General features: G+C 37.2%; 2 protein-coding genes across 3 annotated transcripts in view; one reads left to right on the forward strand and one right to left on the reverse strand.

Annotated features, from left to right (window-relative positions):
- Nucleotides 1-25,857, forward strand: part of PRORP (protein only RNase P catalytic subunit) — a 131,230-nt gene that overhangs the window by 70,087 nt on the left and 35,286 nt on the right. The gene's annotated exons all lie outside the window — the stretch shown is intronic.
- Nucleotides 7,734-17,450, reverse strand: LOC102960669 (60S ribosomal protein L23a-like). The gene is made up of 2 exons (XM_042987745.1): nt 17,403-17,450; nt 7,734-8,241 (listed from the first exon to the last, which is right to left on the reverse strand). Exons 1-2 carry the CDS (start codon nt 17,448-17,450, stop codon nt 7,792-7,794), a joined length of 498 nt encoding a protein of 165 aa, XP_042843679.1. The 3' UTR covers nt 7,734-7,791.

Raw genomic sequence — 25,857 nt, forward strand, 5'->3', positions numbered from 1 at the left:
CTCAAGTAATCAAAAAGTGGTCGTTACCCATCTGATAAATACTAGTTACCTCTAAAAGGAAGGGTTATATAGAATGTTGGCTTTCTGTATTTGTGTAGTTTTGGAATTTTTTTAAATAATGAACTTACATTTCTTTTATAATCTGGAAAATAGTAAAGGCTTATTTTTAGAGTCATTGGAGATGCAAAGAAAAAAACTTACTTTTTCTGTGGTTTGAAATGCTTTGGAACTTAAGGACTTTTCCCCCCCACACCTGATGTACTCAAGACTTGTAGTTATTTTGCATTAATATTGTTTACCTGTACCTGTACTAGTGAAATTGGCATATCTGCCCAATTGTTTTATGTAATCGCAGTGCCTGCTTTAACATGGAGATTTTTGGTATTCTCTGACAGTCGTTTCAGAAGCGTAAAACTTTTCTTTAATGAAGTTACAAATATATTGTATGTAGAGAAGACCACTTACAAAAAGACATACAGTTTTGGTGTGTTGCTGCAGAAGGAATAGGTGGGAATCTTTCCCACTGGTTCTTTGTTCTGCTGCTTTTCCATGCTATCCTGAGACTTGATTTCTTTCTTTCTTTTTTTATATCCACTGGGTTCTCTATTCTATGCACACTGACCCTTACACCCTAAGGTTACTTACCTGTTCTTTTTCCTCTCTTCTTCACCCACCAACTTGGACCTGCCAACTCAAGGGAACCCCTCCACATTTTCCCTGGGATATGGCACGATCTCAAAATAAGAATGTCACTGCAGCCAGTAATCTGTTTACCTCCACACCCCCACAAGAGCCCCTAAAAAATGGCTGTCCCATTTCGAAATTAGGATATTTTAAATAAAACATTGATAGAGTTTTGTTTATATTTCTTTGTGCCATAAAATGTGTCTTTTTGTCCTCTCCGTGTGTTCTTATTTTTATTTCAGTATACAGTAAAACAATCAGACATTTGTGTTATATAACTCAAAGCCAAAGAGGTTTTGTTTTACTATAACATTTTGTTGCCAGAGTTTAAATACAGCATAGTCACTTTCTAATAAAATCTTCTGCAAATCAACAAAAATAAGTTTAACTCTCTGTGCTCAGAATTCAGTTCAGTAAATACTAAGTTACTATTGTGTGGTTCTGGAAATGGCCTTATGTTGTTTGCCCTCAGAAAACTCACAACCTAGAAGTGATAAGACACATATTCAAATGAGGGAGGAGCAGGAGTATTAACATCATTAGTGAGATGTAGATCAGGAGATTAGGTAAAGACTTCATGAACAAGGTGGCGTTTGAGATGAACTTCATCAGGCAGAGTCAGTGGGCAAGGGTGGTCTAAGCAGAGGCAATGGTTTGAGTCATGAGTGTTTAAAGGCAGAAAATAAAGGCACACTTGAAGACTAGTGAGTAGACCACTAGTAGTTGGAACATAGCTTACTTGTTTGGTAGTAGTGGGAGATAAGGTTGAAAATGTTGGTTGTGGCCCTGGTTTGGAGCACCTTAAATATAATATTGAAGGGTTGGAATTTTCTTTCAGTCATTCAGCAGCTAGGTACAGTGGTAAATCAAAACAGGCATGATCATCACCCCTGTGGAGTTTATAGCCTGACGTTATAATAATCCTAGAAATATGTGTAAAATTGCAGTTGTGATAAATGATACGAAACAAACAAACAGAAGGTACATGGTGCTATGAAGACATTTAAGAAAACAAAAACAAAACTTGACCTGGACAAGGAGATCAGGAAAGGTTTCCTTGAAGAAATGGCAAATGGGTTGAGGTCAGAGGGATGAATAGGAGTTAACTAAGTAGAGAAAGATAACAAAAAAGGAAGTATTTTAGGTAGAGAATAGCATGTGCAAAGGCCCTTGGTGGGGGCTGGTTAACAGGAAGATGACAAGTGTGAGAGACTGAAAGGTCAGGATGGTAGGATTGGAAAAGGTCCAGACACTATAGACTTCAAGGAGTTGGTTCTTTATCCTAAGAGTGATAGAAAGCAGGGAATTGACATAATGCAGTTTTCATTTTAAAAGTATAATTCTGGCTGTAGTGTGGAAAGTGAATCAGTGATTTCCAGTTAAGGTGGTTCCATAAATTCACACTTTGATGTACCACTTCTATACATCTATATATCAATGATAGATGAACTATAGAAACTACAAACTGAAAAGATATTGCCAAGCTCAAAAACAAAACAAAGCATAAATAAAACCTTCAGTAGAACTGTAACCACAGGCCTGCTTAGCTCTGAGTCCTAGAATAGGCATGGAGGCAGGGATTTAACTCCTTTGGGGTAGGAAAGACTAAAAGTGTGCCATGTGAATGGTGCTTTATTGTTTAAAGCTAGAGCAGGAGCAAAGCTTCTCAAAATGGCAGAGGAAGCTGGGGTACTGGGGTAGGGGTTGGGGGGGACCTTTTAACTACCATTTGAAGTTAATGGCCTGTCAACTAGTTGCAAGCCCCAGGAATGAAGACGGAAGAATACTCTAGGAACTCACCAGTGACAGGATCTGTGATATTCCCATCAACAAAGGACTCAGGAACTAGGGAGATGAGTAATCCCAAAACTTTTAGGCAGGGATAGGATCAGCATAATGGCAGCTAAGAATGTGAAAGAGAGAAAAGAACCAAAAACTCTAAACTTAAAATGAAAATAAGTCTACAAACCAAAACTCAAAGTGTGAAGAAATTTAATGCTAAGAAAGAAAACCAACAAAACAATTAAAACATAAATTTACAGGGGCACCTGGGTGGATCAGTTGGTTGAGCATCTGACTCTTGATTTCAGCTCAGGTCATGATCCCAGGGTCTTGGGATTGAGCCCAACAATGGGCTCCATGCTGAACATGGAACCTGCTTGGGATTCTCTCTCTTCCTCTGCTTGTCTCCTCTGCTTATGTGCTCTTCTCTCTCTCTCTCTCTGTCTCTCTCTCTCTCTCTGTCTCTCTCTCTCTCTCTCTCCCCTAAAATAAAATAAATAAAAAACACATAAATTTATAGATCAAATTAATTCTGTAAAGGTTCAAATATTTTAAAGTATGTTTAATATATTTGCTCAGATTCAAATGAATATATTCTATTTAAGGCAAGCAAGAAAATATGAAGCAAATGAAACAGAAACAGATGTTTAAAAGAATCAGAACTCTTGAATGAAAAATAGTCATTGAAATAATTCAGTAGACATAATAAACTCTAGACTGGCCACAATGAAAGAATTTATGAATTGGAAGTTGGTACTGAGAAACCCAGAATGAAGCATAGAAAGATAAATTTAGAGAGGGAGAGACTAGGTAGAAGATGGACGAATCTTCAAATATTTAGGAAATAAAACAGATAATTTGGTAATGAACTGGATCGGGGGGGGGGGGGGTTGTTAATTGGAGAAAGTGATCAAAGATGATACCAAGGAATGGGTTTGTTTAACTGGACAGAAGGTGATGCCATTTCCTGAGAGGTTGGAAAACAATTGGAGGGAAAATTATGAGTCTGCCTTTAGATGTGTTGAGTTTGATGCCTCTGGGGTATCCAAAAGGAGATACCTAATAGATAATTGGGCATATAGCCCTACGATGCAAAAGAGGAGTCTGGGCAGGAGGTAGAAATTTTAACTCAAATGCCTATAGGTGATAATTGAAACCATCTGGAATGAAAAAGGAGTAATTCTAGGACCAAGCTTTAAGGCACTCTAATATATAAACCAGTATATAGAAGAGGATAAGCTTGCAAAGGACATGGAAGAGTACCTACAGAGATGATAGGTAAACTGGAAGAGTAAGTATGTTATGGCAGCCAAGGGAAGAGAATGTTTCAAAAGGGAGCAGAGATTAATATTTGCAAATATTACACAACTATCATGGGGGAATGAGGATCAGGAGGTGTCATTGAATATAGTGATATGGAGATGATTGGTGACCATAGAGTGAGCTATGGAGGTGGAGAGAAGGGATAAGCAGTCAAATGGAGTAGCTTGGACTACACACTCTGTGTGTCTCTCCTTTATCACTTACACAGAACATCCCACACTTTACTTAACTTCTGACACCAGATGTGTGGGTTTTTCACACTGATATCAAGCAATTATCTGTGATACCAGCTGGTTGTCCTACAATTGAGTTAAATTTTTTTGATACTAACTGCAGTTAGCGCAGACTCCATAAGTTAAGGGCTCTCCCACAAGATTCCCTATACCCCTTAAATACCAATTGCAGTTCCCAGGTTGTCACCTGTACTTCTGACTGATCAGCTATAAATTGGAGGTTCCCATGACCCCTCCTCAAGTTTTATCGTTTGCTAGAATGGCTCATGGAACTCAGGGAAACACTTATGATTACCAGTTTATTATATAATAAAGGATATGGTAAAAAATACAGATGAACAGCCAGATGAGGAAATACATAGGGCAAGGTCTGGAAAAGTCCTAAGTACAGGAGCTTCCATACTGGTGGAGTTGGGGTGTGCTACCCTCTTGGCATGTAGATGTATTGACCACCCTAGAAGCTTTCCAAACCCCATACTTGAGGATTTTTATGGAGGCTTCATCATTTAGGCATGATCATTAACTCAGTTCCCAGCCCCTCTTCCTTTCCTGGAGGATGAGGGGCTAGGGCTGAAAGTTCCAAGCTTCTAATCATGGTTTGGTCTTTCTGTGGTGATCAGCCCCTGTCCTGAAGCTATCCAGGAACTCACCAGGAGTCACCTCCTTAGAAAAAAAGATGCTCCTATCACCCAGGAAATTCTAAGGAATTTAGGAGCTCTGCATCATGAACTGGGATCAGAGACCAAATATTAAAACAAAAGATGCTCCTAGTATTCTTATCACTTAGGAAATTATAAGGGTTTTAGGGACTCTGTGCCGGGAACCAGGGCAGAGACCAATATATATATACTTTTCATTATGTCACAAGGAATAAAGGAAATTGAGGCTGTGAAGCAGGAAGGATAGAAACAGGGCAGTATCTGAAGGGGGATAAAGTAAGTAGACATGTGAGAGAAGATCCAGGTTGGGGTTGAAGCTGACTATGTAAGAGAAAAAGAGTGAATGGTTAGTGTATTAAAGAAGGCGGAAAGCAGTACGGTCCAGAGCATAGAAGGAGGAATTAGCCAAAACAGGAAGTATGGAAGGAAGAAGAACACAGTGTATACGGATATTTTCCAAGAGAGGATGTATTATTTGACTATGGAACTTTTTTCACAGAGCATTTTGAAGGGCATATTCTTCAGAATACACTTGGGGAAATTTTGCCTTAAAGCATAACCAACCATCTTCCAAACTTTCTAAGTCATCAAGAACTATTCACTTGTTATATGAGAAGCTGTAACAGATATTCGAAATTAGTGTTTCTAATGCTTTTTAATCCTGGACTCCTTTTAGAATAAATTAAAAGTAATTTTAGATAGTAAAATGTTCTTTATGCTTTCCTAAGATTAGTCTATAAAAGCAAAGAAATTGTATATTAATGTAGATTTAAACCTTATTTAATTTTGCTTGATCTTACCACTAATAACATCTAGATTTTAGTGTAAGGGTATTCTTTTGATAGAATTGATCATTTTGTTACTGTGTTGAGGCAAAAAAAAAAAGAAACCTGAAAATCAAGCAAGAATATCCGAAAGGTTTTTTTATTGAATTAGTTAAATTCTGAACTACTAAATATGTACACCTTATGTAGTTATCTAGAGCTTGGTATTTCACAAATGGTATCTGTTATCTCCTTTAATCTGGCAACCACAAAAAACTTCCTGCAGAGGAAGAGGTAATTTTCTGTTTACTTACCCTTCTCCTTTAAAATTTTTATCTTCCACTTTAACTTTGTTACAGGTGATACTCATGTCACATGGTCGTGTTACTGGAAAGTCATATTGGGAGATGATTTGTAAAAGAAATGAGAAAATTAAGAATTTCACATGTGCCAGGAACTGTTCTAAGCCCTTTACATATGTTATCTCATTTATTCCTCACAGCAGTCTTATAAGGTGTCATTTCTATTTTACAGATGTAGAAACAAGGGGTTGGAGAAGTCAAGAAACTTGCCCATGATAAATTTACAGTTAGTAAATGTCAGAATTGAGACTCAAACCCAGGCTCTCTAACAGCAGAGGCTAAGACTAATAACACTGTGTTATATTCTTTTCTATCGATCTTGCCAGCTTTCCATACATCTGTTCTATTAACAAAGAAAAGCAGCTTCAGAAGTGAAAGGAAAACCATCAGTGGCATTTGTTTATTTTAATTAAGTATTGACATGATCTTGAAATAGAAAATGTTCACAGTCTACCAGACACTTGAGACTTGTAATATCACCATAATTTTTTGCTTTTGTACATGTTGCTTCTGCAGTATGGCTAAGTTCTTCTTGCCTTTCAGGGCTCAGCTTGGGAATCCTCTCTCATTCCTAAAACCCCTTCCCCACATTCCCTGTCTTCTCCCAGAGGTCATCTTTTGTCTGGACATTTGGCCTCTTAATGTGTGCTCTCTGAGTACCCCGCTCTCATCTCTGGTGTAGCATCAGTCACACGATTGCAATTATCTTAAGCTCCTTGATAGCAGGAACTGTTCTTTTTAGAAATTTCGACATCCAGCACAGTGTCTGGCATATGCTAAGTATATGCAAAAGGTTGAGTGAATGTTTGACCCAAAGTGTATTTTTAGATTTGTGGAATGTTTGGTGGCTATGATAGTGGTTCTTATGATAGACAACGTACCTTTTGTTTGGTTCTCCATTTCTTTCTGGTGAATAAGTGTTTTTTATATCCCTAAAGGCTTGAGGTCATCAGATGGGAGAGGAGTGGGGGAATGCTGTTAGCGAATTCCCTGAGTAGGGTAGAGGACACTGGTGTTATACTCCTACTTTCCTTCGCAGTGAGAAGGGGGCCAAGCTGTAGAGTTAGAGGGAGGATAGTGGCACTCACGTGAAACCTCAGACTCTGTTGGTAGCTTATAGTTTACTGGTTAAGACCTCTGATTTAAATATTGGCTACGTCTACACTGTGCAGGCCCATAGCTATTTTATACTTTATATTCCCACCAACCAGCACCAGGTTTAAACCTTGTAGGTCAAGGTGATAGATCATTCCTAAATATTCACCCCTGACCTGAAGCCAATCTCTTTTTCTCCATCACAAGTCTGTAGACTAGCAACATCATCATATATCAGATGTCAGAAAAACTGCACACCATTCCCACCACCAATGTTTTTTGACCAGGTGACCTTAGGTAAGACAGTGAGCTTCTCTGGGCCTCATTCATCTGTTTTCTAATGTGAGAGTTTTTATGTTCATGAGACCATAGAACTAACCTGGATTGTTTCTCAAGGTCCATTCCATTTCTATTTTAGGACACATAATTTATATTAATTATTTAGCAGTGTTCCAGTGCTGCTCATTGAGAAAGTCGATGAGAAGTTTTCTTCTCTGTAGTGATTACACATTTGCCATTTGTTTGTCATTCAGCAGTGTCGAAATTCTAACACATGAACTTTATTGCATTCAGTATGTTGATTTTTAACCCCTGAAGTTTGCTGATAGTAGATTATTATCACGTGGAGTCATCTCTTTTTGATTCTTTTCTCAAGGTGGTTGTGTTTCTTTTATATTTTCTTCAGGACTAACAGCCTAATAATGCTGAACAAATGAATACTGTCAAGCCATTTACCTAAGGACGCCAGAGCCTTTTGGTCATGCGCCTACATTTATATCCTACATGACATAAATGCTGAAGTGTTTTCCTAGGCCTTTTAACTCTCTACTCTTTTTTTTTTTTTTATGTTGAAAAAATTTATATTTAGATTTAGCCAGCTGGACTCAGTTTAGATGATCCCAATTTTGTTGGCAACATCCAAAGCATCATAGTCAGGAGCCAGTTGAACATATGCTTTCTTTTCTCCATCAGGCCTGATCAGAGTGTAGACCTTGGCCACGTCAATGTCATAGAGCTTCTTCACAGCCTGTTTGATCTGGTGCTTGTTGGCCTTGGCATCCACAATGAACACAAGAGTGTTGTTGTCTTCTGTTTTCTTCATGGCTGACTCGGTAGTCAGGGGGAACTTGATGATGGCATAGTGGTCAAGGTTGTTTCTCCTGGGGGCGCCCTTTAGAGGATATTTGGGCTGCCTTCGGAGACACAGTGTCTTGGGCCCTCGGAATGTAGGTGACCTGCGGATCTTTTTTTTATGACTGTAGACGACTTTCAGCACTGCTTTCTTGGCCTTCAAAGCCTTTGCTTTGGCTTTGGCTTTGGGAGGGGCAGGGGCTTCCTTCTGCCTTCACTGCCATCTTCATGAAAGGGATTAACTCTCTACTCTTAAAAGAAAGTTTTTGAATGTAAAATAAAAGACCTTATAGTTTTATTGAAAAGCCTTACTTCCTGAAGGCAGAATTCAGATAACAAATATAAAGAACTGTAGTTGTCAGAAAAAAATACTTTCTTCACTATTACTATGCATACATTAATAGTTCATTGTCCTGTTCTCCACCAACAAAGAAACTGCAAAGTATACATTTTAACAGCGATGGTATCTGGAACAGGCCTCCTAACCCTCTAGTTTAATCCTTATCAGCTACTATTCCATGCTGAGACAATGCTTCCTGTTTCCCTTTTTTTTTTCAACATTTTATTATGAAACATTTTTAAAATACATTAAAGTTTAAAGAATTTACAGCGAACATCTGTACACCCATCTCCTTGATTCTACTATTAACATTTTACTATACTTGTTTTGTTAGCTGTTTGTCTTTCTTTCATCTATTCATTAATTAGTGTGGATTTTAAAAATATATTTCAAAGTAGATTATAGCTGTCTATACCTATTCTCTTTGATCAGTTTATATTCCTGCCCAAACTGGCTGGATTCAAGTGCGCAGACATGACCACTTCTTCTGACTCCTCTTAAGTTCTTAACGCATATTACCAGCCTTATTGGTACAGTGCTGTCAGCTTATACAGAGTGGTTTTCACAGAACAGACCAGTAACATTCTAGAGTAACATTGTAGATCAGCACTATTCAATAGAAATATAATGTTAGATTAAATCTTCTAATAGCCATATAAAAAAATTAAAAGAAACAAGTGAAATAACATTAAATCTTATTTAACCCAGCATGTCCAAAATGTTATCATTTCAGCATGTAATTAATATTTTTTAAATTACTGATGAAATATTTTATACTCTATGTGAATAGTAATTTTCATAGAAATCCAGTGCACCTCAATTCTACTTAGTTATATTTCAAGTGCTCAATAGTAACATAGCTATAATTGCTACCATATTGGACAAGATAGTTCTAGACTTTTAAACCTCAGGAGTATATTTCTTCTGATAAATGTCCATGCCTGAATATAATGACTTAGCAATCAATTTCCTAATGAATGCAAAAGAAGTAGTGGTATGTATCACAGCAAGCCATACCCTTTTGTGTTGAGGTCATTTTTATTCTTAGTTCCCTTGTTAGAAACTTATTAGTCCCCCCCACTCTAATCATTTCTCTTGATTTCTTGGCATCAATACTTAGAGTTGAATTGCATTCCCTATAGCAATATTTAATGTATTTTTTATTAGTTTTCTGCCCCCTACCTCTAGTTTCAAGCTGTGCCAGTTTACCTTCTTCCATTTTTGCTAGAGCAGAGTCTCTAAAACAGATAAGATCTTTATATTGCAATTGTAAAAATAAAAACCAAATGCTAGTGTTAAAATATTAACCAGCATAGAATTATAAAAATTAAAAATTAATTAATGGTGAAATTGTTCTGTATCCTGATCGTGGTATTGATAAAACTCATAGAATTGCATATGTGTGTGTGCATGTGTGCACACACGCACAGACACACTCAAACTCACAAATGGAAAAACAGAAATTGATTAGGTGTTACGAAGTTTTGACTAGGAGAAAGACATTTGGCTGAATAACTAGAAGAATCTTCCTATGTATAAATTGAGTTATCATTAATTATTTGTTGGAAGACATCTAAATTCTTTCTTTCTTTCTTTCTTTCTTTCTTTCTTTTTTTTTCCACTAACAAAATATTTAATTTCAGGGGCGCCTGGGTGGCTCAGTCGGTTGAGTGTCTAACTCTTGATTTTGATTTTGGCCCAGGTCATGATCTCACAGTTCATGAGTTCAAGCCCTGTGTCAGGGTTATCCCTACTTGGGATCCTCTCTCTCTCCCTCCCTCCCTCCCTCCCTCCCTCTCTCTCTCTCACCATCACCCTCCCCCTGCCCCCCTCTCCTGGCCATGCTCTCTCTCTCAAAATAAATATATAAACTTAAAAAAAATCTAATTTTGGATAGTGAAGATGCTTCATCTCATTCTCTGTTTTCAGAATGGATGAGGAAAAGTCAAAGTTATATAAAACATTTCTGATTTCAGTTACATCTGGGTGGTTTTCATTTTTAACATTTAGCTCTTAGTTAGGAGTCTTGACTAAGCCCATGGAGAAGAGTTAGACTGGGAAGTCAGCAGAAGTGGCAGGAATAGCTAGTATACTGACAGTGGCAGAATCTCGTAAGAAGAAGCTCATGTTGGTAAGTGTTAATTATCTTGAAAATCAACACATGTGACTAGCTAGAAATACCTGAAACATTGCCTAATTTAGATACTAGATAAATAAACTAATTTAAATATCTGGAATACTTAGATATGCCCACTAAACTTCTGGAAAGAAAAAAAAAAGAGCACAACAGTTCACCTCCTCCAGTTTTCTTCAGTAGAACAAGCCACTATAGGCTTTATGCCCACATCACATTGCACTATAATGGACAGTCATATATATAGGATTAGCTCAGTTGCTACAGTGGAACTGGTGAACAATTTTTAGTGGGTGTTCAACACTGTAAAGATTAATTTTCTGGTTTTTCTTAGGTACCCATTTTGTTGTCTTCACATTTCACAATCACCTTGTTCGTTTGTTTTTCTTTGTTTACTGGTTCTCACTTTGCTTTCTCTCTTCCATGAGAGCAGAGACCTTGCCTCTTTTATTCACTGCTATATTCCCAGTACCTAAAACCATGCCTTGCAGACAATAGCTGCTCAGTAAATATTTGTCAAAAGAATTAATGATTCTTTTATAGATGCATCAATAGACAAATAACTATCAATCAGGAATAAGTATCATGTCCCCAGTATTCAGTATACTTCAAAGGCTGTTAAAATGCTGCTGATGATAGAAGCCATACATTATTCTTTTATTCAACACTTGTCACATTTTTTTTTTTTTTTTTTTTTTTTTTGCCAGTCATCCTTCAAATAAGAGGAAAACACAGGGTGTTCTTTCAAAGAATACTGCCTGTCAGGGAAGCAGGTATACTGTTGAGATCTACAAATAGGAAAATAAAGGCTGAAATAGTCCCTACATTATTTATATTTTTGGAAAAGAGTTATATACTGTTTCTTTCCCTTTATGAATAATCATAAACCAGCCTAAGTAGTGAAATTGAAGGACTTTACGCCAGAATAATATCCCAGTACATTAGGTCAGTTATCTGATAGCAGATTTTTTTCAGAAGCCCCAAACTAATATTGAATCTGTTCTCACTAGAGAATAGATTTAGAGAATAATTTTTTTAGAATTAAACAGAATGATTTTACTCTCTTATCTACTGTTGCTTTTTATAATTTTTTTTAACGTTTATTTCTTTTTGAGACAGAGAGAGACAGAGCATGAACGGGGGAGGGGCAGAGACAGAGGGAGACACAGAATCAGAAGCAGGCTCCAGGTTCTGAGCCATCAGCCCAGAGCCCAACGCGGGGCTCGAACTCACAGACCACGAGATTGTGACCTGAGCTGAAGTCGGACGCTTAACCGACTGAGCCACCCAGGCGCCCCTACTGTTGCTTTTTATAAGAAGGATGTATTATTAAAAGACAGATGCAAAGGTTGTGAGGTATTATAAATTCTTTTTTTTTTTTTTTTTTTAATTTAGAGAGAGAGAGAGATAGGGAGCAAGAGCAGAGGAGAGGGGCAGAGGGAGAGATTGAGAATCCCAAGCAGTCTCCATGCTTAGCGTAGAGACCAACACGGGCCTCAGTCCCACAACAGTGGGATCATGACCTGACCCAAAATCAATAGTTGGTCACTCAACCAACTGAGCCACCCAAGCGCTCCTATAAATTCTTATTCTGATTTGTATCAAGCAACGGGCAAGAATGGACGTGCCCTTCTAAAATAATACTTTTATTTTTATTTATTTAAAAACTTTATGTTTATTTTTGAGAGAGAAAGAGAGAGTGCAAGTGGGGGAGGGGAAGAGAGAGAGGGAGACACAGGATCTGAAGCAGGTGCTGACAGCTCAGAGCCTGACGCTGGGCTCAAACCCGTGAACCATGAAATCATGACCAGAGCCAAGGTCAGACACTTAACCGACTGAGCCACCCAGGCGCCCCTTCTAAAATAATTCTTTTAAGTGGCTGGGTGCGTAGAGTACTTTTTGAGTTTAGGCTCTCATACTTACCAAAGAATGGCAGAGTATTATTATTTTTTAATCTTTAAAAAATGTGTTTAGGGGCGCCTGGGTGGCTTGGTCAGTTGAGTGTCCGACTTGATTTCAGCTCAGGTCGTGGTCTCACAATTTGTGAGATCGAGCCCTGCATCCGGCACGGCACTGACAGCATGCGGAGGCTGCTTGTGATTTTCTCCCTCTCTCTCTGCTCCTTCCCTGCTCGTGCGCGCACACACACACACACACACACACACTTTCTCTCTCTCAAAATAAATAAGTAAACTTTTAAAAAAAATTTTAATAAAAAAACTTTCTAATGTGCTTAATAAAAAATGAAAAGAAAAAAAATACTCTGGTTAGGATCTAATGTGGGGCTCTATTCTCAGCTCTGCTGCTACCTCCCTTTATGATTTGGGTAGTTTCCTTTTTGAATTTTATAAATTCCTATTTATAAAATGAGGAGACCAGGCTTAATATACTAAGAGACTCTCAGTTCTAAAACTTAGTGATTCCAGCAGACTCCCTGTGAAAAACAATGCATTTCTTCCAAAAGAGGGTGCTGTGGTATTTCTGAGAGCTTTAGCATTTTCTTGAAAAGAACTGAACAGAGGTAGAATCTCAGCTTAATTTTATGTCTTCAGACTACCAACCTTTGAGAAATAGCATCTCATACCCTAAATTTATATAGATAAGGTAATATAAACCAATTCTTAATGTTATTGATGCTTCTAAAAGCTTTTCCTTAATGTTGACTTTAGAAAATCTGGCAAATAATATTTCAAAGAAAAAATTTTCAGTACACATAATCTCAACACTCAGTATTAATATTTTGGTGTATTTCTATTCTTTTTTTTTTGTCTCATTCAATTTTTTACCAGTGAGTGTGTATATGTGGGTGTGTGTGGGTGTGTGTGTATGTAAATATATATATGTATATGTATATATATATGTATATGTATGTATGTAGAATGTGTGTATATGTATATATTTAGATCTTTGATCTATTTCAGTTAATTTTTATATATGGTATAAGGTATGATCTAGCTTGACCATAAATGTGAATATTTATTTCAGTACCCTCAATTCTATTCCACTGATCTGTATGTTTGTTCTTATGTCAGTACCACATAGTGTTAATTACTGTAGCTTTGTTGTAAGTTTTGAAAATGAAAAATGTGAGTCTCCACCTTCTTTTTTTTATTGTTTTGGTCATTCTAAGTCCCTTAAATTTCCATGGGAATTTTTTGGATCACCTTGTCAATTTCTATATAAAAGCCAGCTGATGTTTTGGTATAGGGATTACATTGAATCTAAAGTATCTTGTTTTCATTTGTATTTTTTAAGTAAATAATGGGACAGTTTTCATGTTTGTTTTTTTTAAGTAAATAATGGGACAGTTTTCATGTTTGTTAGCAGTTTCGATTTCTTCTGTGAATTTATGTTATTTCTGTAAGTTTATATGTTTATGCTTTTTTTTCTGTTGGGCCTAAAATTTATTTTGTTTGTATGCATTCTTTATAAAGCAAGTATATTGGACCTTATTATATTTATTGCAAATATTTTCCCAAGCTTTTAGTTTTTAAGTGGCCTAATCTAATTTTTTCTTTGTTTCTTTGGAAAATTTCCCCCTTCCTAAATTCATTCTTGTTAGGAAATCAGATGAATCTTGGCCACTGTGGTCCAAAAAGCCATTTAGAGGTAGATTACATTTTTAAACTTATTTTTAAAATATATAAATAGAACTGTTTTATTAGTCCTAAAACAAAAAAATTTTAAATACTTTATAATAATTATATCAGAAATGTTGTCAGTCTATCCTAATTCCTTAGTTTTATTTTGGGGTTGTTTTTGATTCCCCCTCTGCCCCACACCCCACAACAAACCTCACCAAAGTACCTTGGTATAATTTGCTAGATTTACTTGGTGTTAAAAGACTTTCCTATGCACGCACACATCACTGGGTTTTCAGTAGAGCAGTGTAACTTCAAATTTTTACATGTAACCTCCTTCAAGATTCCCGTGTTCTTTTAATTCTGAGAAAGACTTTGATTTGCCTTGCCTTGCCTGTGTTCTCTGTTCTTAGTTATTTTCCTGTGTCAGAAACTGTAAGAGTGGCTATTCTTTTTTCATTTTCTTTTCTTTCTTTTTTAATGTTTCTCATACTAATTAGCCAGCTTCAAGCTACAGAGTTTCTTCTTATTTTTTTTTCTGTTCAGTCCTCTTCATTCTCTACCTCTTTCATCTCCTTCTTTCTAACTTGCTCTCTAAAGTAGAACATTCCTCGTTCTGTCTTAACCGGGAGTGTTGAGACCGGATAGCGTAGCCCAGGGGTTCTTAAACTTGGCACTATTGACATTTTAGGCCAGATAATTCTTTGTTTGAGGTTATGTTGTTCATTGTTGTTGTTGTTCACGCTTAGCAGGATCCCAGGCCTCTGCCCACTTAGATGACAGTAGCACTCCCTATCCTCTTTCCCAGTTGTGAAAAACAAAAATGTCTATAGACATTGCCAGATGTCATGGGGGCAAAAATCATCTCACCATTAAGAATCCTAGAATTGACAAAGACGAACCAACTGTTCTCCTTCTAAGATGTAAATTCCTATCCCAACCATATTTTCTTCACTACCTTTTTCTTCTTTACTCCCAACCCAAAACCAAGTAAAATTCTTTCTTCCTACCCACCAGATCTATACCTTGATGCCATTTGAGAAGCAGCCCTCATATTATTCATACCATATATTTCGGCATTGTGTGCTCTACCCATGCCACTATCTGTTAATCAAGTGACCTTACATCTCTCTGATTGCTTCATCTATATAAGGAGGACAAATACCTACCCATTGGATTTTAGTGAGAATTAAATTTAAAAATGCAATTTATTTTTTTTATTTTTATTTATTTTTTTTTTTTTAACATTTATTCATTTTTGAGACAGAGAGAGACAGAGCATGAACGGGGGAGGGGCAGAGAGAGAGGGAGACACAGAATCGAAGCAGGCTCCAGGCTCTGAGCCATCAGCCCAGAGCCCGACGCGGGGCTTGAACTCACGGACCGCGAGATAGTGACCTGAGCTGAAGTCGGACGCTCAACAGACTGAGCCACCCAGGCGCCCCATAAAAATGCAATTTAAATGTTGATAAGTGCTCAGTTAATAGGTGATGTTATCATCATCATCACCATTCCATTGCTTACCTCCTCTAGTGAGCTGACTCTGAGATATCACATGGGCACATCTCAAAAATTTTCCCAGATTCTACCACTCTACTCTTATTTCAAGCTAAAAATAACCTCTTTCTCTTTGGAATTCCTATTTTGTCTCTGTCTTGTAGCATTTGCCACTCGTTATGTTATAGTTTGTTTTTGTTGTTGTTGTTTGTTTGTTTTTTTAATTTACATCCAAGTTAGTTAGCATATAGTGCAATAATGATTTCAGGAGTAGATTCCTTAATGCCCCTTACCCATTTAGCCCATCGCCTCTCCCACAACCCCCGCCCCCCCAGTAACCCTCTGTTTGTTCTCCATATTTAAGAGTTTCTTATGTTTTGTCTCCCTACTGTTGTTTTTTTTTATTTTTTATGTTTATTTATTTTTGAGAGAGAGAGAGACAGAGTGCAAGCAGGGGAGGGGCAAAAAGAGAGGGGGACACAGAATCTGAAGCAGGCTCCAGGCTCCAAGCTGTCGGCATAGAGCCTGATGCAGGGCTCGAACTCACAAACTGTGAGATCACGACCTGGGCCGAAGTCAGATGCTTAACTGACTGAGCTACCCAGGCACCCCTCCCTCCCTGTTTTTTATATTATTTTTGCTTCTCTTCCCTTGTGTTCATCTGTTCTGTGTTTTAAAGTTCTCATATGAGTGAAGTCATATGATATTTGTCTTTCTCTGACCAGTTTTGCTTAGCATAATACCCTCTAGTTCCATCCACGTAGTTGCAAATGGCAAGATTTCATTCTTTTTGATTGCTGAGTAATACTCCATTGTGTATATATACCACATCTTCTTTATCCGTTCACCCATCGATGAACATTTGTTACAGTCCATGTTTTTTCTTCCCTACATGTCACTCTATTTCTTGCAGTTCTCTGTATTTTCACCTTTGTGGCTCAACACATTCTCACATAGTACACTGTCATTAAATATTTTGAACAACTAAATAAATTTAGACACTGGTGGACCAGCTCAGGGTAGCCTGTTAACACCAATAGAATAATAACTTCGGAGACACCATGACAGATGGCTTAAGAGCGCAGGAGCAAAGGTATCTGGGTTTGGATCTGTCTTTCTTATTATCTGTGTGCAACCCAACTCCATCACACACTAGGCTCTTTGATAAAATGGTTTTGTGATTAACAAATAAAACTTATATTGGAAGGAGAAAAATATTCCTTTTTATTTAAAGTATTTGGTCTTATGAAAACAATTTCGAGGTGTAAAAATCACTGGTGACATATAGTTAAGATTTATTCCTTTTTCTTAGTTGTGCTATCCCCCTTTTTAATTAACAATCCAAAAAGTGTGAAATTGGAATGTCATTATTTTTGGGTATTTACAATTTCTTTAAAGGCTTAAGAAATAGTCACAGATTTTTTTAAAGCCCATTTTGTAAACTAATAGCAAGTTATGGGCAGAGTAAGATGGGCCTACAGAAACATTTTTTTCTACAAAGGGACATACAGCATTTATGAAAGTTAGTGGCCTACACGTGACATTGTTTAGACACTGAGTATTTGAAAAGTGTTTGGTGGACCCTCAGAAGAGCATACTTTGTCCCTTACCTGCATAATTTGGATTAGCTACCATTTCCTAAGTGACCATACATGACATTTGGATGTAGTCCACATCTAAATCCTACGTGTTAGACATAGCTTCATGCATTTGTTAAAGATAAGTTGGTACCATCAACTTCACAACATTACCAGTTAATTTTTTTGTAGTTTCTGTATGCCAACAGAAATGCTACTTGATTGTATTAAAATACTTACCCTTTTCTTTACTGCATGAAGAGTAGAGGTGTCAGTTTCAGGAAACATCGCAGAAAAGCTTTCTTGAGTGGTAGCTTTCCTTATGGTCTCGGTTTTTCTGGTTTTCTGGGTTTTTTTTGGTTTTGTTTTGTTTTGGTTTTTTGCTAAGCAGGAAATGACTAGAAACAAAGATTCTTCAATTTAGAAGTTCTCACAAATCTACTTGTCTCATTTCTCCCTGTCTCCATATTCATGTCTCTTTCTCAGTGTCCCTGACCTCTCTCCTTCTGTCTCTTGTAGTCCTTGGATTTAGGACTCACCTGGGTAATCCAGGATGATCTCACCTTGGAGATCCTTAACTTGATTACATCTTGAAAGACTCTTTTCTCAAACAAGTTCACAGTTTCCAGACATTAGGACATGGATATATCTTTTTGAGGTTCACTATTCAACCCCACACCCTAATCTCACTCCACTTCCTGCCAGGTTCACTTTGTAACATCCTGATAAGAAGCTGCAATGTTCATGGTCATGGCACATTCATCATTTCTCATCTCTACCTGTCTTGTTTATGAGCAGCTCTAAAGGGTAAAAAATCTTCTTTCTGTTGAGCCAAAACCTGTTCTGGGATAATATTTGACAGTGGGTTCTAGATCTCCTATAAAGCTATATGGGATAAGAAAAACTTGTCCCATGATTCTCATGTTCGGGGAGAATAACACATGTACTGCTTCTCTAGCATTCTGACACAGTCTTCTAGGGGTATGAGATCCTTTCCAGCATATATACTACCACCATCACCCTCCAAAAAAAAAATCCCATTAAAAATATATTAAATGAATATTTAATATCATTGTGAGCCAGTTGTGATGGACATGTCATGAACTTCCTCCAGGAGGGTGGAGAATGGACAAAAGATTGAGAAATGCAATCTCAACCTTCTTCCTCATGACAGCCATTCAGGTAGATGAGGACAACTATTTATATTTCCCTGAGTCTTGTTTTCTGGAATCAATACTTTTCATTTCATTTACTCCCCTATGATATGGCTTCCATACCTTTCATTCAGAAAGTATTTATTGAGGGCCTAATATGAGTCAGGCACTATGTTAAGTATTAGAATGATGTAAGGATGAATATCCCAGAATCTGTGTCATCTAAGACTGTACTTTGGGGGAGGATGTAAACAAATAAATTGTAAAACACTGTGGTAAATATTTGGTAAGCTTACGTATAGGATACTGAGAGAGCATAGAGGAATAACTAAATCAGTAGTGATGAAGTGAGATCTAAACTGAGACCTGACAATCAAGAAGAGAGGAGGGAGGCAGGGCAGATTTATGTTCCAGGCAGAAGGAGCATCCACATTCACTTCCTATTTTGGAGCCATGCCCTCCCACAGGGGAAATCAAAGATGGCTCCAAACAGTTCTTCTTGTTGCTCCTTGGAACCAAGGGGCAGGCCTGAGGCTGGGGTAAGAATGAGGCACTCACCTCAGCTGTAGTATTTAAGGAGATGCCCCAAAATGCAGTAATTAATAAGGATAAATGTTTTAATGCAATATTTTAAAAATCACAATTAATGTAAAAAAAATCCATGATGGGAGTGCCTGACTGACTCAGTTGGAAGAGTATGGGACTCATGAGCTCAGGGCCATGAGTTTGATCCCCACATTGGGTGTAGAGATTACTTAAATAAGTAAATAAACTAAAAAAAAAAAATCCGTGATGAACAAAATATCGAAATTTTACAGAAAAACTGAATCACTGTTATTGATTGTCCCTTTTGTCATAGGCACCGGTATGGCTTGGCATGGCACTATTATTGAACCTGTCTTTCTTTAAATTTTGATATTTTGTTCATCGTGGATTTTTGTGCATTGGTTTTGATCGTGCAAAATACTGCATTAAAGTACTGTTCATCTTATTCAGTGAATTTTTTGGTGTCCCTTTAAATTTTGTGCCCAAGGCAAGGGCCTTAGTCACCTCATTCTGGTCCCAGCCCTGTAACTAAAACGGACATACAAGATCCATGCTTAGCCAGGTGGGCTTTTCCTCCTGGGACTTTGACTCTGGAGGATATAAAGACACAGATGCGGTTAGAGACATTTCACAACGGCAGTGGAAGTCTGAATCCTGCCCTACTGTGACTGTGGTGTGTGTGCCTGCATGACATACAAGCATGCCCACCTGAGGGTCCAGTGGCGGGCCCCAGAGGCAGTGTCTAATTAACCACTCCTGTGGCATGACCTTGGTTGTGTTACTACTCTGACCTTCTTTGGTCTTGTTCCTCTTCTGAGCTGGTGTTGTGGTATTCGAGATTTATATTTCCTTCCTTTTTGAAAATTAGTCATGTTTGTTTATCTCCAGACTTCCATTCTTCCTTCTTTAGAGATAACCAGTAATGGCTGCACAATTATATATATACGTTTTCTTGGTATCTTAGGATGAAATTCATCCAGGCCTAGAAAAATGAACTCTCTTGGAGTAATTATTTTTTTCAGTCACTTCTCTTGTACTTCTTTTCTCATTCAGTCTTTTGTGCAGCATTTCCAACTTGAATATAACTTGGAACTTTTATTTTCTGTTGTCCATAACTTACAAATTGTAATAGTCATTGGACCTGAATATATGAACAGCAGAGATTAAAGGATGCCAGGCTCAGTGGATCTCACCAAAGACCAGCACCAGAGGCATCCATGGATGAAAACAAATGATACTCACCAAGAAACAGCTGGGAGACATTATTCAGTATTTATTACACTCAGAGTCCAGTATTTGGAAAGAATGGCCTCAAAAATTGGCATATGTGTAACAGTACTACAGATTTGGTTCAAGAACTTCAGAGCATATTCAGTAAAAGCAACAAAAAGCTCAAAATAACAGTTACCTACAGAAAAAGTCATGAGAAATACGGACATACCACTCAGATCCACTAATGGGGCTAGCCCTGTCTCCCTGATTTCTGTAGATATCTGGCACCCCCAGTCCAAGTTAGCATGTCCCGATTTTAAGGTCCCCATAGACCACTCTGATGGCCATAAAATAGCTTATTTTGGATACTGCCAAGTCCCTAACACATACTGTCTTTGCCCCATTTTGTACTCTCAAGTTCTTTTCCCAGGCTGAGATTCTAATTCTCTGGTCTCTTTGCTAGGTAGAACTTAACCAGCAGTTCTGACCTGAAGGAGAAGCAGGGTGGGGCGGAGGGGGGAGGCAGGGAAGAGCAGGAAACAAAAAGGTCATGTGCTTAGGAAAAAAAATAATCTCCTTCTGGGCATTAACTTTCTTGATGTTATTGTAGTGAGTTTGCACCACTTTTTGTATTCATCCTTTAATAAATGCATCTCTACCTGTGTTTAATTTTTTTCTTTAGTTGCTTCTCTCCTTTTTTTCTCAATAGAGTCAATAATATTACAATTTTGTTTTTAAAGCCTTACCTTCCACTTGTCTTAGGTTATACTCCCTGTTAGAATTTCTAGCTTGGAATTACTCCATACTATGTCTGAACACTTTGACATTTTCTCTCTCAGGGTCTAGGGTCCTCCCATGGGAAATGTTTGCTTCCTTTGCTCTTATAAAGTCCAGACTAGTGAGGACCATCATGTCTTTTAAAGCCGTTGTCACATCATCTATAGTTTCCTCCTCGACAGTCTTTATACTCCTGAATAGCAGTTCTCTTTGTTGTTTCCTCTGCTGAGAAATGAAATTGTCAATATGATATCAACTTATCAGGTGCTCTACTTTTACCAGAATGAAACCTCTCACCCATGCTGGGAGAGGTGACATTTCCCGTTACTACTGTATATCGTGTCTATATCTGTTTTGTAATCTGTATTAGAAAAGCATCACAGTTCGTCAACCACAACAGCATCATTAGAATAGAACATACCTTTCCATTGTCATGAGTCTCAGTGACACTTGCCTCCATGTGTTAACCTTTCAAGTTTTCCTTTTCTTGTTATCCATGTTCTAGAGATTGTTATTAGGAATAAGGCCATTATCTTACTCTCCATCTACTTGATTTTTCACTGATAAATTATTGAAAGGCTCTACTATAGTATTCTTTAGGTATTACACCAGCACCTCTATGTAGGAGCTCTTCTTGATTTTACATGGTCTTATTGAGACTTCAGACCCCACTCTATCCGCAGCTTTAATGTGTACTGTCATATATCTAACAGTGGAAATGATGCATATCTTCTTATATCCTCTCTCTATGTATTCCCCTGCCATGTGTGTGTGTGTGTGTGTGTGCCCTTTAATTTCTTTAGGGTCATGGCAGATTTGGAGGCAGTGAACACTTAAGCACCCTGAGTAAGAGGTATACTGTTTCCTGGATAACTATCTTTTAACTAAAATTATAGAAACAGAGTTAGAAATCATAGCAGGGGGAATGAAGGACAGACAGTAAAGTCAAAGCAGCGCTTTTTCAAAAACAGAAAACCATTTTTTAAATTATACCTAGTGTCATCATAATATGTATATCTGGAGATCTTCTCGATCATGGCCATCAGAGTGGTCTATGGGGACCTTAAAATTGGAACATGCTAACTTGGACTGGGGTGCCAGATATCTACAGCAATCAGATCAATCTCAAAGTTTTTAAGTCAGATGAACAGTGGGAATATTGAGGACTGATATTATTTACCAAACATTCATGTAGCACTTCTGTGGGAGACAGTTCCAAAGTGCCTTATAAACAATAAATTAATTTACTAAATCATTTAATCCTCATAAAAAACAAATCCTCCTATCAGGTGAGAACCAGTATTAGCTCCCATTTTGTAGATGAGGAAACTGAAGCTTAGAGAGATTAGGTGACATCCCTGAGGTCACAAAGCTAGTTAAGCAAGAGCTAGAATTTGAATTAAAGAAATCTAGCTTGAGCCTATGCTCTAAACACTACATAATGCAGCCTTTCCAATTTATTTTCTTTCTAAAGTTCCAATGGAAAAAAATGTTACAGCCTATACTAGAAAATACCTAAAGAACATGAAACATTACTGAAACAACAACTAATTAAGGATTTTATCAGATGTGTAGCACCTTGACCTTCATAATTATAACTTTCCCCAAAGCTACCTAATTACAATAGTGTTCCCTCCCTGGTAATTATTGTCTCCTTGGTTCTCTCCCCATTTCCCAACTTTGAAATTACATGGTTTGTATCTAGCTCTTGTTTATCTTTGACCACAAACTCCTTTTGGTTGATTGTGGTATGTTTTGGGTTGGGATTGTGGGAAGTTTATTGATTGTTTCCAGGGTTACACTAATGATGTCTTTTCATCTATTTCTCTTTTAGCTTAATTATAATTTTTCCTGATAATTATTTCCACCTGTCCATGTTCATATCTAATCATTGATATTGATTGGTTTTTCTAGTATCATAAATTAATTTTTCCATATCTCTGCATAGATTTGTGTTCTTTTCTGAATATATTGTTCTTGATTGTTTTAAAAGAAACTCTGTTGTAGTTAATTTTATGTAGTATAACATACCACATACATAAACTTATTAGGAACTCTGAATAAGAGAGCCTCAACACTTGAATACCTTGGTAGGGCATTTTTCTACTGTAGTGAAGAGAGACCCAAGAAATGAAATCAGTAAACAAAAGGCTAAGGATTCTAATACCTGCCCTTCTTCCCAACATTTGGTATATTTTAGAATTTGTTATGCTTTCCTTTCTGGTAGTTACGACATCTCCCTGGCAATAGTACAATCTGTCTAATCTATAAATTAATGATTAGAAAAGAACTTTAGAAGTTTTAGCTCCTTGTAAATCAAATGCCCCTAGCCTAACCACAGCTCTGACAAGTTATAATAAGTTGTCACTAGACTGCTAGTGACTTAATGACACTAAGTATTACTCTTATAAAAACCAAGAGCTTAAGTATGTATATTTTACTGTAGTTGCCATAGATTCTGGCTTTCCTTGCCCAAGAAATATTTAACAAAGACCCTTCTGTTGTTGATCTTTGTGCCATGATATTTCTCAAAAAAATTACTTGTGGACAATATAAATTTTGAAATGTAAATACACATTATTCGTTAAATCTTTACTGACTTCCTCTCCTGTGCCAGGCATAGTGCTGGGTATTGTGGCAGATACAAAGGTGAGTAAAATGCAGTTCTCTCCTTGTCAAGGAGTTTATAATCTTGTAAATACTCAAGTTGTTCATATGTAGACTATTTATAAGGGCCCTAAGAAGTATTTCAGAAAAACTAAAAAAAAAAAAAAAAATCATAGGCTAAGGAAAACTACTTCTAGCTAAGGAGGAATAAAAGAATACTTTATGGACAGACATCACCATTTAATTGGTTCTTTATGACTAGGTTAGGTTTCTATAACTAGAGCTGAGGAGGTGGGAAAGAAGGGGGGCTGATTCTGTGTGTAGACAACATGTTCAAATAGCACTATGTAGCAAAGTAGTTCTTGGGAGGTAGGGAGTAAAGGGTGTGTGTGGGGGAAGTACTAAATATCACCCTTTTTTTCCTATTGTCAAACACTTCGTACCCATAATAGGATGAGATTTGAGAAAAAAGATGAAATTTTATACCCAGTTGGCAATAGTTGGATAAACAACCCAGAAAAATTCACTGTCTTCTTAATATTGATGGTTATGTTATCTCCAAAATCAAATTTCTTCTTTTTGATTCTAAAGTGTATTTTGAATGGATTCCACTTATTTACCTTAAAAGCTGTGTTGTGACAACACAGCACATTGGTATAATATTCTCTTGGGAACATGAAGATCACCTGTGGTTTGGGATAACTTCATTTAGGCTTTTCCAGCTTGTACCTATAAATATGAGTCAGTCTGTTCACTTTTGATGGCCCTTCCTCCTTTTCCATCCTGTCTGTCCCTACACTAACCCACAGGTCAGTAAAGAGAATCCCACCAAAAATAAGAGACTCTTTTCACTTCAAAAAAGGGACTCTCTTTACTTCTCCTTGGAGAGTCCCAATTTGTATCTTACAACAAAATGAAGTGAATGAGAATTTGAGCATATTAAAATATTTCTTAAAATTCTAGGTTAAAATTATAAATTAGTTCTTTTTTCTTCACTATTAATAGTTACATAACATGTAATTTAAAGACTTAAAATCATAAGCTCTAGCTTTACACTATAAATTTTTAAAACATAATAACCAACCCATTAAGCATTATTACCTTTCAAAATGACAAAGAGAAAATATACCATGTAACTTTGATAAATGCATGTATTTAAAAGGGCATGAAGACATTAGCCTGTGGTGTGCCAGACGTTTCATTTCTGTTATTTCCTCCCTAAAAAAATACCAGGATTCCTAGATGTACTGTAGATGGCAGTACTTATATGAGAATGATTAGCAGATGGAGTCTTAAATGAGTAAAGTTCAGTTGAAATGTTCTTAATTTTTCTCATTTGCTGGATTTTTAAAAAATAATCATAAACTTTCTTTTTCACTCATGATGTTTCCGTTCATTTTTATTTCACCATCACCTGACCTCCCTCTCACCTCACCTTTGTTTCAGAAATCACATGTTATACAACCATTTTCCCTTTACATGGCAGTGATTGGAAACCAGGTGATTATAACACATAGGATCCTGTGTAAAGTTCTGTAGAATTATTTTTTCTCAAGGAGGTTGAGTGCCACATGGCATTGCTGAAAATTCTGACTGGGACAGGGAGAACACTGTCACCTGTGTTTCAAATACACCATCATTGTATATCTACAGTTCCAGAGTTGATCAAATCTATCTTTGTATGGAGGGAAGTAGCTCTTCCATGAATATGAAAAGCTCTCTCATGCTCCCTAAACGTTGGGAATTTTGCTGTGGGATTCACTGAGTAAATATTTATTAAATGCTAATTATATGCTAGTTCCTGTGCTGGGTAGGCACCTTGCATTATATCCATAAAAGAGCATGGTACCTACCTTTAGACACCCCTTCCCAAGCATAATAAAGTGTGGTAATTCTTATAATAGAGGCATGTAGAAGATAAAGTAAGGCACAGAACGGGAATAGATGGCTGTAGCAGATATTACAGAACATTCACAACATACTGTCCTTCAAGCCTGCTAACCTCAAGCTCCTCCACAGCACAGCACTTGAGGAAACTGCTATCGTTCTATCTAACAACGACAAAAAAACCCATATAAGAAGCCTATTCCCTATCCATGGCACAGTGGGAGAAGTGCTTAGGAGTCTAAGCAGTATACATTGTGCCACCCATTGTGCAAAGAAGGGGAAAGAAAACACACACACACACACACACTTGCTTGTTCATGTCTCTTGAGAAGGCCACCCAACAAGTGGAAAATATTGGTTGCTTCTGGGGAAAGGAGCTAGGTGGCTGGAGGATAGGATGGGAGGGAAACTTTTCAGTGAATACCATTTGGTTTCTTTTGGATTTTTGAACCATGTGGATTTATTACCCATAGAAAAATAAAGCTTTAATGGCTTGGTACATCACATTACCA

Source organism: Panthera tigris, chromosome B3, assembly GCF_018350195.1.
Source record: "Panthera tigris isolate Pti1 chromosome B3, P.tigris_Pti1_mat1.1, whole genome shotgun sequence".
NCBI classification, from domain to species: domain Eukaryota; kingdom Metazoa; phylum Chordata; class Mammalia; order Carnivora; family Felidae; genus Panthera; species Panthera tigris.